This window comes from Thermobia domestica, chromosome 8 (assembly GCF_964235325.1).
Source record: "Thermobia domestica chromosome 8, izTheDome1.hap1.1, whole genome shotgun sequence".
In the NCBI taxonomy this organism is placed as follows: domain Eukaryota; kingdom Metazoa; phylum Arthropoda; class Insecta; order Zygentoma; family Lepismatidae; genus Thermobia; species Thermobia domestica.
In genome coordinates, this window is record NC_137461.1 from 241637887 (window position 1) to 241651232 (window position 13346).

Genomic DNA, 13346 nt, shown 5'->3' on the forward strand with positions numbered 1-13346 from the left:
CGAACCCTACGAAACCCTCATATTAATACAGATTTATGAACGACATCATGGGAATATTCCCAGACACTATACAACAACTTAAAACGTATATTGAAAACCTAGAAAAAGAAAAAAAAAAGTGGATTGAAATTCACTATGGAAATAAACCAAATCCGAATATAAACTTCCTGGATGTAACAATAGTGAAAAAATCATGCGGTCTCCTAGAGACAAACATTTACTAAAAGCCACAAACAAACAAGAATTACTGAGAAGTGACTTATCACACACCATAGCACTAAATAACTCACTAATAACAAGCCATGGATTAAGCTTAACAAGAATTAATGAAAACAAACAGAGAATGAAAAACAAACTAAAACTATTAGGGAAAACATTCATAGCAAGGGGATATAAGAAAGCCCTTATCAGGACCAAGATAGAGGATCTATTAAAACTAAAAACAGGAAAAAGCGAAAACGAAAGGAGGACAGAATAATATTCCCATTTCTCTACCATCACAATTTTGAGAAAAAACTGAAAGCCATCACCAACGATTTCTGGAAAGGAATGAAAACAGAATATTGAAGAGAAGAATGACGAGCAAAGATGCGACAGGGAACTCCAATGATAGCATACAGGAGGCCTGAAAACCTTAAGCAATACCTCACCAGAGCCACATATGATAGAAAATTAAAAGAAGCCCCAACCCCACACCAGGGAATATTAAAAGACAAAAGGGACCACATAAAGAAAAAGCGAGACAAAGTATCGAGAGACTGGAAACAAGAGATGAAACGAAAAGAGGAAAAAGAAAAGGAAAAATAAAAAAGAAAAAGGAGAAAAGGAGAAAAAGGAAAATTAATAAAAGAAAAAGGAAAAGAAAAAAGAAAATGAAGGAAACCTGTAAGGGATAACGAAGAGAAGAGAAGACAAACGAAGGCAGACAGAAACCTATGCACCAACGTAAAAACGAAAGCACAGAATGAATAAAAAGAGAAACCACAACCTGTGAGACAACAGAACACCTACCAAAACAGATACCCACATACCAACCATGTATACTTATGTGTATGTAAGGATTTGTATACACGCAAGACACAAAGCCATAAACCAAAGGAATGAAGAAACAAAGATAAAAGCAATAACAACGGCAATGATAACAGTAAAATACCGAGACAACAAAGAAGGAAAGTAACAAAGAAAACAGAAACAACAATAACAAAAAACAAAAAAGCAAAAAATAAACCATATAATCACGCTAGTGGCCCCAAACCAAAGGAGTGAACAAACCATAATAATAAGAATAAGAAGAATAAGAAATCCAAAAAGAAAAAGAAAGGGCAAGGAACAGAACGGTACACAATGAAAAGACAAAACCCTCTTATATGTATTCGAACGCTGGAAAAAACGGAGAAATCGAGTTCCAGTAGGCAAAGGAAAAGGAAACTTGGTAGACAAGGAAACCGGGCTCTATGCCTCATCTGCACACCTGTATATACATATACAGATTCAGTACAGACTTGCAGATAGAAATATGACCAAGTAAAAGTTTTTTTTTTTTAGCAAACTTTCTTCAAATGGTTTAACACTCTTCGGTTGGGTATGTTTAGATCATTGGCAATCTTTATACATGTGTTCACTTTAACGAGACGTTAAAAATATTTCTCTGCATAAGGAATGCGATATAAGCATGAACAAGCTGAACGTAACGAATTACGTACTAAACTATCGCCAAAAACATTTAAAGTTGTTGACGTCAATAATCAAGTTCAGAACATGGTTAGTGGCATATTACACCTGTAGGTGGATTACCTCGAGAAAATGCTGACTTCCAGCTATTTATTGTTTATACTTTTACCCAAAGATAGAAATTTCCAGTTCTGAGCTTTTTAATTCTGATTGAATCAAGCTCCTTGGCTGGACAATCCAACTTGTAGTTTCCTTCAAGTGACGATACAACGTTTATAGAATCAAAGAAGATTAAGGTGCTTTACCCACCATTATGTATTTATTTTATGTCAAAGCTCTAGTGCGTACTCCAAAGAACACACATTCCCAATTGGAAATATCTGGTCAAAGTTATTATCTTGAATCTACTTCAACTTGGTCAGAAGATTTATCTAAACTACTAGCAAGAATTTTTATATTTCGCACTTACCATCTTTTGTTTGGAAGTTGCTTCAAACTTTACTACAGTAGGACGTCGATAATCCGAAAGTCAAAAATCCGAACGCGGTCCCTAGAAGCTTTTCACATTTTGTCTTAACGCTAGGGATAAACAAATATAGTAATAATAGTGTGTCCGTCGACATTGTGCGAAATCAGTGTTTATACAAAGGTTCATTCATATGTAATTGTTTGTCATACATATTTTTATTTTTTCTCAGGCCTATAAGTTTTAAGTGTGACTTACAAGATCAGTGAGTACGAGCAGGTTCTTCAGATGCATTAAATGTAAGCAGAGGCGGATCCAAGGGGGGGGGGGGCGATCGGGGCGATCCCCCCCAGAAGAGGAAACTTTTTTTATCTTATATATAAATAAAACCCATCCCCGAGTTTGACGCTCTTAAAAGTAGCTATAAGTATCAGTATTATAACCCACCGCCCCCCCAGAAGTCCGTCCTGGATCCGCCCCTGAATGTAAGTAGCCTTACGTACGGTATTGTAATAAACTGTATGTACTGAATAACCACTGTATCGATAGAAGAACATATCGTACAGTATATGTAAGCCTAAATGGCATTTTCTTGGTCATTTTCGAAAGTCCAAAATATTTGAAAATCCGAACTACCTGTGGTCCCAATTAGTTCGGATTTTCGACTTCCTACTGTACTTAGTATTTAAACAATTGACACAAAAATTCACTAAATGAAAAATGAATTTTTTTGGTAAAAAGTAGCTAAATATTGAAGCAATAATGTTTCGACTGTATTAACACTATAAAGTAGGCTACTTACGTTATGCGATTTTTGTAAAATAATCATAAGTTAAATTCACGAAGGTTTTTTTTTTTCTTAATGTAGCACTTATGATTCTGAAGTTACTCGGCTTATCATCTGTAATGCTATTTTACTTGTGCCTTATAATGGAAAATCTGCAAACTAGAGATTGAAAGTTGGACTTGAGGCGTTTCGGGAAAATGCTTTTACTACTTTCTACATAAGGGAGAACTCAACAAAATGTTCCTCTATCAATTAGTTATAATTATTGTTGTTGAAATTTCTGTTATTTTTATTATTATTATTTCCTGTTTGTAATAAAACAAGGACCAAATGTTGATGTCGCTTCTATTACTCAGAACGTCTTAATTGTTGTCCGTTAGAAGACAAAGGATATCAGGAACAAAGTGAGATCGCAGGATCAGGTATAACTAAAACTATTCATTGATTGTGCTGATCAAAAAAAAAGAAGAAGAAGAAAAAGAAAAAGAAAAGAAAAGAAAAAATCATCAAAACTATTTCGAAGTCATAGTGCTTCCTTAAAGGACAAACTGTTCGGAACACAAAAGTTGTCAGATTTGAAAGTAAGTCACCGAGTCATCCTTTCAAAATGCCCCCAAGATTCGCCAATTATGAAAATGATTTTTCGTCACTATTTTTGAAGTTCAATCCTCTAGATTTAGTTACTTTATTCCCAAATTGGCAACACTGTTGTGTAAGTTCAACTTCCACTCGTTTTGGAAAGTTACCACACCGTGGCGTTACCTGCTCTTGCTTAAAGCCCTTTATGTCATAGGAACAAACTATTTGAGTCATTTAACGAGCCAAGTACCGTAATGATAATGACCAGGTTCTCTGATGGAGACACACGAAACTATAATAACCTTACCAGTGGCGGATCTAGCTCGGGGCCGGAGGTCCTAGGGCCCCCCAATTTCAGAGTGACGAAAATAACTTAAGCTAGTATTTATATATTTTTGAAACTTTATACTAAGCTCATGATATACTTAGCATAGTGTGGGGTCTGGTAGCCCCCCCCCCAGTTTTTACCTTCTAGATCCGACACTGAACCTTATGATACCATACCATTCTTTAACAAAGACCTTATATATAATATTGATACTTACTAGTGACGATGTCGTAATATGTCTCAGAGAGAGTTTATACGACATAATTCGCATTTAGCAAATTGTGTTTAATTTATTTATTTATTTATTTATTGAACAATTTCCCAGATACAGCATAACTTTGCCATTTTACACAGGGACATGCTAACAAAAGAAAGAAAAAAAACAAGACAACAATAACAACAACATAGAAAAAAAGAGTGTAAAAGTAAAACTATTCCGTCAAAGCTCGTTTAATTGCTCTTTCAAACACTGGGTAGCTCGAAAAAATGTCCACATCAGTTGTTACTTGATTATAACTGTTTGGTATTCTATAAAAAAGAGACCTCTGTATAACAGCCAACCTAGGACGGGCAAGATGGAATAGGTGGGTATTCCGAGTGATGCGGGAAGGGACACGTAAGGATAGTTCCTGAAGTAATATTTCCGATCTTAAGGTTCCATTAACTATTTTATGTAGATATTTCAGGTCAGAGATAATTCTGCGTACTTCAGGAGTCTGAATATTAAGATGTCGCAAGAGCTCCTTCTTAGATAATATTCGAAGTGCAGGAACACGGAATCGGACTATAGCAATGAAGAAATTGAGAACAGAATCAAGTCTGGAGAGATGTGTAGGTGCTGCCATGGCCCATATGGGAGAGCAGTATTCGATCTTGGGCGCTATTAAAGTCTTATAAAAAGTTGCTAATGAAGAAACAGTGCGTAGTTCGGTGAATCGATAAAGAAGTCCCAACATGCGCATTGAATTCTTTAGTATTGAGGAGATGTGGTCAGAGAAGGTGAGTTTTGAATCAAAGATGACACCAAGATCGTTATGACTAGCAGAATGTGTGATAGGGGAATCGTTGATATGGTATGTGGAGGGAACAGGAGACGTTTTCAAAGTAATAGTATTACTGTCACATTTCTTACTGTTGAGTTTCAAGTGCCACATTTCACACCAGCCTGTAAGGTAATTCATGTCTTCCTGTAGAGCAATTGTGTCATGGAGACACGATATTTCTCTGTATAACTTACAATCGTCAGCAAAAAGCAGAAGGCCACTAGATTGAGCTGATAAGTGCGTGTAGAGATCATCCATATACAGGACAAACAGTAGAGGCCCAAGTACACTACCCTGAGGCACCCCTGAGATCACGGTTTGGGGGTTAGAAGTCGCCCCTGAAAGAACAACTCTCTGTTTACGGTCCTTCAAGTAGCTTGTGATTAGAGAGAGAAATTTGCCATGTACATTAAATCTATTGGAGAGTTTATGAAGAAGATGAATGTGACTGACAGAATCAAAGGCCTTCGAGAGATCAAAGTAGATAACATCTAATTGAGTATTGTTATTCATACATTTGACTGCACAGGAAAGAAGAGTACTTAAGTTTGAGAGACTTGAGCTTTTCGGTAGAAAGCCGTGCTGAGAACTATGGATGTAAGGTGAGGTGAATTTAAGTAGAATTTAAGTGGTAATATAGTTTTTATATTAGAAGATTAATGTGTAAGACGACAACAAGAATAAATAAAATACTCGTATTAGTAGAATTGAACGTAAGCAATTGTAGAGAGAGAGATATGATTAAAAGTTAGCATTTAAAGCACGAAAGTTTTCAGCATTCAACTGAAAAGAAAGTTGAATGACACAAGTAAGTCTGTATTAGATCTTTTTTTTTTTTTTGGTATTTTTGTTTAAACAATTTAATACTTTATAAGTACATCAGCATCAGAACGACATTTGGTAATGAGTCAATAAAGAGTTTAACTAAAAAATTTATTGAAATGGAATTTTACAATTGATACAAGGAACAATCAATTACAGTCATTTTTTTTTTTAATTTCGCATTTGTTTTGAGACATCTGTAGTTTCAACTTTGAGAAACATTTTTTTTTTTAATGTACTACACTAAAATGAATAGTTGAAAGAGAATTATAATATACCCTTCTTCTTGGTGATTGTAAGGATATTTACAATCAAAAATTGTATATTTACTCCCTATTAGTTGCCTTGTCAATAACATCAAGGTAAATTGACCAGTTATGGTACAATTTTTTAATACTGCACAGGAGGTTGCGTTCTGTTTACGTTCAAGGAAAACAGAACTCAAACTGATTACTGGTTCCGAAGTTATTGATTAAAGGACAGATAGGACTAATCACTTTATATCTACAACCTTCATCATTTCGCTTCCCACAGACAAAGATATTTTTTGAACATGCTGTACATAGTTGTATTTACATAATGGTTTTTCAATCTAACATTCATTCTATGAATCACTCATCAATCACACATTTAAATAACTTCATTCTTATAATGCTTGTTTAGGTTCTTCTTTAGAGATAAACGGATCGATCGGAGTTTGAAGAGAGACCTTGTTAGAATAATCAGTTAATAGAATGTCAATATCTTCTTGAATCTCCGATAACAACTCTTGATAGAAGAATCCCCAAACTTGATTCACAAACGCATTAGCTGCAGTATCTGAAAAGAAATATTAAGAAAAATAAAATATGTATCAACATTGCACACCATCTGTAGAAACTTCTTTATATAAAGTACGTGATACAGTGGAATTCAGAGAGAAGAAATAATTTAGGACTTGAAGACAGAATAGAAACACAGGCAATAGACATAATGCGTACAATAAGACTATAATCAGAGGGAAAGCTTAAATCTTAGGAAACTGTAATTAAGTCAGATTATTTTCCCAATGTGGTACAGTCACGAACATTAATAATTGGAGGTTGGAGCCATAAGAAATAATGGCTTCAGCCTCCATTTATTAATGTTTGTGACTGTATATCTCACTTAAAATCTCACGCAAGGCAGCTGACCCACATACAAACTAAGGCTAATACTGGGTTATGAAAAAGTGAATAAGCCAAAATGAAAGTTTGCTGACAGAACATAAAATATTTTATTATCTAGAGCTAGAGATTCTTTTTCAAATCCTACTTTTAAGCATTAATAGTGAGGGAAATACATATTAAACAAGACCAGGTTAAGTTAGAATCCAGTAGTACTATCAGAGGGTACAAATTGGGTAAATTTAGAAAAGAAAATGTGCTATGATGAGTTTGAATCCAGTAATCTAAAAAGCACAACTTATCATTTTCATTCATTTCACTTAGCGATCAAACAGAAAACAAAATGTAAATTGAACGCAATAAAAATATCAAATCGAATTGATTAATATTAGTGTTTATTCTTTGGTATTTTGAATGAGTCATTAGATTATTAGGGATAAAGGTTTTAATATACCTTTGTTATATGATTTATACTTTATCATCATTTTTCCCTTAGGTAATAAATACATTCATAAATAGGTAAAGAAGTATAATGGTATTGGTTTGTAAATTGTTTCGTCTCAATGAATATAAAAATTGCAAACACTACTAAGTTTCAAACCAGACCTTCTTTGATCTTAATGGCGACATCCTTTGAAGGTAGAAACCATAATTTAAATTTGTGTATACGGATACTTGTCAATTTAATAGAAATGCCTGGATTTGTAAATAAACATATATCAGAATTGGCAACGGTCAGGCGGGAATACACCGCCTGGCTGTTGCTAATGCTGTGTTAAGGCAGACTCCATGCTATGTGAGGAGCTCAAGAACTGCAATGTGAAGTGAACGGTGGAGACGGTGATAGTGTAAATGGGCGCTTAGTAGTACTTGGTCCTGGATCTATCCAACGTGTGAGGTAATAGAACAAAGGATTGCCGACAAACACCATTGTATTCGTAGCAGATGTTTCTTTTGGAGGTGTCTCGTAATTCCATCATTGTGTCAATTAAGGAAGTAGGAAAGTGTCAATTTAATGTGAGATATGGATGTTGCACAATACTTTAACTGTTGGAAGGCGGAGAAACATGAGAAACATGAAAGAAAAGGATAGAATTTGAAATTGACAAGCTTTTTGTAACACTGTTACAATTTGAACATTGTGTCATTAAAAGAAAAGAATATATTGTATGAGAAAGTTTAACTGTTGGAAGCCAGAAAATAGTGTAACAGCAGGACGTGAGAAAGTCATGTAACCTAAGAATGGCATGAGTAGGGAGAGAATTCTTTGATGTGTACTAAAGAAAGAAAGAAACATATACACAGGTGTACTGTAATTTTGGGTGGTCCAGTTTTTTGGAGGAGGAGGGCGAACTATGCTCTGGACATTGCTTAATTGGGGGCCTGTAATTTCTACTGCATGGAAAAGAAAGAAATAGGAGACACCTGCTTGTATGTGTGTGTTCCAGGTTTTTTGGAGGTGGTGGGGGTGTACTGTGCTCTGCACATTGGTTAATTGGGGGCACTGTAACATGCACCCTATGGAGAAATAGCAATGAGTATACTGAAGGAGAGAGAATGTAAGAAATACCTTGAAAATGTCACGTCACTTTGTGAGAGTTGTTACATTACCCCATACTGAGAGACATGGCACAAGATTGCATATGGAAAGTGTAGTGTCCTTTTGAGCAAAGGACCAATTTAAATTAACGTGGGAATAGTTAAAATTACTACAATAGAAAGCGAAACTTTTTTTTTTTTTTTGTGTGTGGATGAGAAAATGTTATGTTGGTTGGGACACACCTGTATGTCTAACTCTTTTTAGAAAAGAAAGAAAGAAAAAAAGATCTTTTAAGTTGTTAGGATGTAGAAAGTTATTTGAGAAAAACGTATGTGACATTTATTGTTGAGGGATGAGACTCCGTGTAATTTTGAGTTGAACGTTACTCTTTTTAGAAAAGAAAAAAAGATTTTTGTGACTTGTTAGACAGAAAAATGTTCCATTTAGCATGCATTGATAGAATAAAAAAGAAAGAAAGAAGAAGCCCTTTTTCTGTAAAAGATTCTTGTTAACTTTAAAGAATAGCTTTGTACTTGTTTTTTGTGAAAATTGGAAGGGTGTGTGTGAACGCTGGAACCACCCAGGTTAACGAATATATATATAACGAAGTTTGAAATGAGAGCAGATTATATAGTGTGCTTTTGGGCGTTGTGGAAACTTGGCTTGTGTATTTTTTCTGTGAGTGTGTTGTTTGGAGAATAATTTTGGAATTACTGGAAGGAAAAAAGTAAGTTAAAATTTACCATTTATATAAATATTGAACTTGGATTTTAAATGTATTTACACGAATTAAAATGACTTGTGTTTGTTTTTATTTATTGGACAAATGTCAGATAGAACCGTTGTTACGGCAAATTTAAGATTGAAATATGCAAACCAGAAATGCTGCGCATTTCCTGAATGGTTTTTATGAGGGGATTTAAAACACCAAGAAGCATATCGTGGACAGATTGTTTTCTAACATAAGAGAGCGAGAGAGGGAAGCATACATAAACGCTGAGTGCAAGGTGGGGACCGAAGTGCTCGGTGTTGCGGGGCGGGAGGAAGGAAAGAGCGCGAACGATAGATGCGGGAAACACACATAAATGCGTTAGTGTGCGTGTGAGAGAGAGAGATAGAGATACATAGAATGCGGGAAGCATGCATGTATTGGTGTGCCGGTAGGGAGGAGGAAGGAAAGAGCGCGAACGATAGATGCGGGAAACACACATAAATGCGTTAGTGTGCGTGAGAGGAGAAGAGAGGGGCGGGGGAGAATATGTTTGTAGTTTGACAAAACAGCAAGAGAGGGAGAGAAACAGAGAAAAAATGCAGGAACCACACATACATGTATTGGTGTGTGTGAGAGGGGTGAGGATAACCTGAATGCTGCCTCAGGCCCTTTTTTTTTATTCCTAGTTGAATGGAATGGAATTTACGGTGTTTAAAAGGAACGGAGAAAGTTTGATTTTGAACACAGAAACTGTAAGTTTGTGTAAGCCATGAGAAACGGAATACCAAATAAACGAAAATAAATAATTTATTTGCTGATATCAGTGGCGTATATGCGTGCGGTTTATTGAAATTCTAAGTGACTATTTTTTTCTTTAAAAATATATGTGTCAATTGAAATAATAGAAATGGATTTATCAGATATGCCTATGGGAAAGAACATGTAAAGTATAGAAATGATAAAATCTTGATACTTACGTAACACAGAATGTTATCCTCTTCAATGTTTGAAGCATATACGAAGCACTAAAATATGGCGGGAAAAAAAAAGACGGGAAACGACAAAATGAATTTGTCGGTAAACGTATGAGGGAATGCCGGTTCTACAAATAAGACGAGACCGATACGGATTCATGTTAACCGCACAAAAGCATGTATGCTACTGACATGTGTTGGTATATAGATGGCGTTGATGCAAAAAGACTAAGATTTTTTCCGTATAATAACTTTAAATGTTCATAAATCGTAAACGATTGATTATATGATAAAACGGATTACAGAAATCGATTTGTTAGGTCAAAATTTATATAGAAAGACACCTTACACGATAAAATTGAACAATTTTTTGTGGGGGCTAACAGTGGCGGGTGGACATGTAGGGCTCTAACATTACATTTTTGGCTTTTGACGGCCAACTATTGGTCATAGAAAGAAAAGAAAGGTATTTTCTTAATTGTTAGGACCTAAGGAACACTACGATACAGATTAGAACAATGTAACTTGAAAATAATTTTAAATGGTCATAGCTCCTAAACGGTTCATCGTAGGTGAAAATGGACAACAGAAATCGATTTATCAGGTCAAAATCTATATAGAAAGACACCCTACATGATACATTTGAACAATTTTTATTTTTTTTTGATTTTATACAGTGTGTTCCAAAAGTATAGTTTTTTATTTTTTCGCTTTTTTGGCCAAACTATTGGTCGTAGAAAGTAAAGAAAAGTATTTTCTCAATTGTTAGACCCTAAGGAACACTACTATACAGATTAGAACACTGTAACTTTAAAATAATTTTAATGAACATAAATCCTAAACGGTTCATCGTAGGTGAAAATGGACAACAGAAATCGATTTATCAGGTCAAAATCTATATAGAAAGACACCCTACATGATACATTTGAACAATTTTTATTTTTTTGAAATTTATATACAGTGTGTTCCAAAAGTATAGTTTTTTATTTTTTCGCTTTTTTGGACAAAGTATTGGTCGTAGAAACAAAAGAAAAGTATTTTCTTAATTGTTAGGACCTAAGGAACACTACTATACAGATTAGAACACTGTAACTTTAAAATAACTTTAAATGAACATAAATCCTAAACGGTTCATCGTAGGTGAAAATGGACAACAGAAATCGATTTATCAGGTCAAAATCTATATAGAAAGACACCCTACATGATACATTTGAACAATTTTTATTTTTTTGAAATTTATATACAGTGTGTTCCAAAAGTATAGTTTTTTTATTTTTTCGCTTTTTTGGCCAAACTATTGGTCGTAGAAAGTAAAGAAAGGTATTTTCTCAATTGTTAGACCCTAAGGAACACTACTATACAGATTAGAACACTGTAACTTTAAAATAACTTTAAATGAACATAAATCCTAAACGGTTCATCGTAGGCCAAAATGAACAACGGAAATCGATTTATCAGGTCAAAATCTATATAGAAAGACACCCTACATGATACATTTGAACAATTTTTATTTTTTTCGATTTTATACGAGGCATGTTCAAAAAGTACATTTTACATTTTTGGGTTTTTACGGCCAACTATTGGTCATAGAAAGTAAAGAAAGGTATTTTCTTAATCGTTAGGACCTAATGAACATTACTATACAGCTTACAACATTGTAAATTGAAAATAAAAATTTAATGAATTTACATAAACAATATGGCGTCGATTTTTTTGAAACTTTGGAAATATGTTTATTAAAGGATATATTTTTATATGAATAGGTAAAATGAATAATATTACTAAAATAAATACCTTTTTTGCGCGTTTTTTACCGCAACTGGTGCGCGCCGCGCATTTTTTACCGCGACCGGTACGCGCCGCGCTGTATTTACACCGAGAAAAAAGTTTTTGCGACGCGGGACGCGTAAAATTTTGCTGCCCGGAAAGTGCGCGGGGTATTGCCGGACAAACAGCACTCGGTAACTTGCTATGGCACATGTACACACACGCACAGTCTTATACACACTAATGTGAATGTTATGGTACAGGTGGCGTTCTTTGAAGAAACAAATATGGCGGATGAATTTTAATGTGCATTAATCTAGTATACATTATTTTTAAAACACCATTAATTAAAAATTTAAACAAGTTAACACGAACTTAACCGAAGTTTTACGAACATTGCCGAACAAACAAAAGTGTATCTACAATTTTATACATATTGGTTAATGTGCCACACAAATGGTTCCGAACTTAACCGAAGTTTCCCGAACATTGCCGAACATAAACATAACAGTTTATTTACATTTTGTGTACATGATTACACAAACATTAACAAACTTAATCAAACATAAACATAAAAAACGTATTATGATTTACCGTACACGTTTAGTATACGTATACTTTGCATTAAATATAATGTAATTACCGTCTAAAATAATAATTATAATATTAACACGAAGTATAACACTACTACCTGTATAGGCTACAACACAGTTTGTAGTCTCGTACCCAAACGCTTTTCGTTTTGTAGTCTCGTACCCAAAAGCATTTGGTTTTGTAATCTTGTACGCAGGTGGTTTAACATATTTTAAATTTAGTAACAGTAACAATATTACACAATATGATGTAATTTGTACCTTATGTTATTGGTCTAAAAAATTTCTTTGTTAGTAGTGCTAGGAATTTCTTTTGTTTGCTTTGCTGCAGGTGTTTAAACCGGTTTAAACTGGTTTTATTTTTATTTTTTTGTTAAGCATTGTGTATATATACCCCCGCTGCTAAGGAAATATTATCATATGAATGTTGGTAACCGTACCTTTAACACGATATTTACTTAGTTAGTGATTAAATTTATACAACCATATAATAAAAGAAATATTAAAATATTATATTTAGAAAAGAGTATTAATATTAACTGTATTGTTACAGTTGTTGAAATTCAAAACAAGATAAGAAGAAAAAAAGAAGAAGAAAGGAAGGAAGGAAGAAATCCTGATTTTTATCAACTTTAGAATACATACCAGATTTACATAGAAGATCATCGTAAGTATATTTATATATTATACATATTTGAATGATAATGTTTTTATACTTTGATTAAATATTGGTATATAAAGTATTATTTTTAAAAATTGTAAACTGTTAAATATTTACAATAATACCCCATTTTAAAACAAACGAAATTTGTTTTACAATTGTGCAAAACATGTTTCTTAATAGATTCACACTTTATTTTATGAACAAAGTTATTGCATAATTTTAAAATGTTCACACTCCATTTTAACAATGAAGTTC

The 13346-nt window shown here is 33.9% G+C and overlaps 1 protein-coding gene across 1 annotated transcript in view; it reads right to left on the bottom strand.

Annotated features, from left to right (window-relative positions):
* Positions 1-5878: 5878 nt before the first annotated feature.
* Positions 5879-13346, bottom strand: part of LOC145691974 (protein takeout-like) — a 103805-nt gene continuing 96337 nt past the window's right edge. The window contains exon 6 of the mRNA XM_081767273.1: positions 5879-6515. Coding sequence (XP_081623399.1) covers positions 6343-6515 — 173 coding nt within the window. The 3' untranslated portion in view covers positions 5879-6342. The remainder of the gene's footprint in view (positions 6516-13346) is intronic.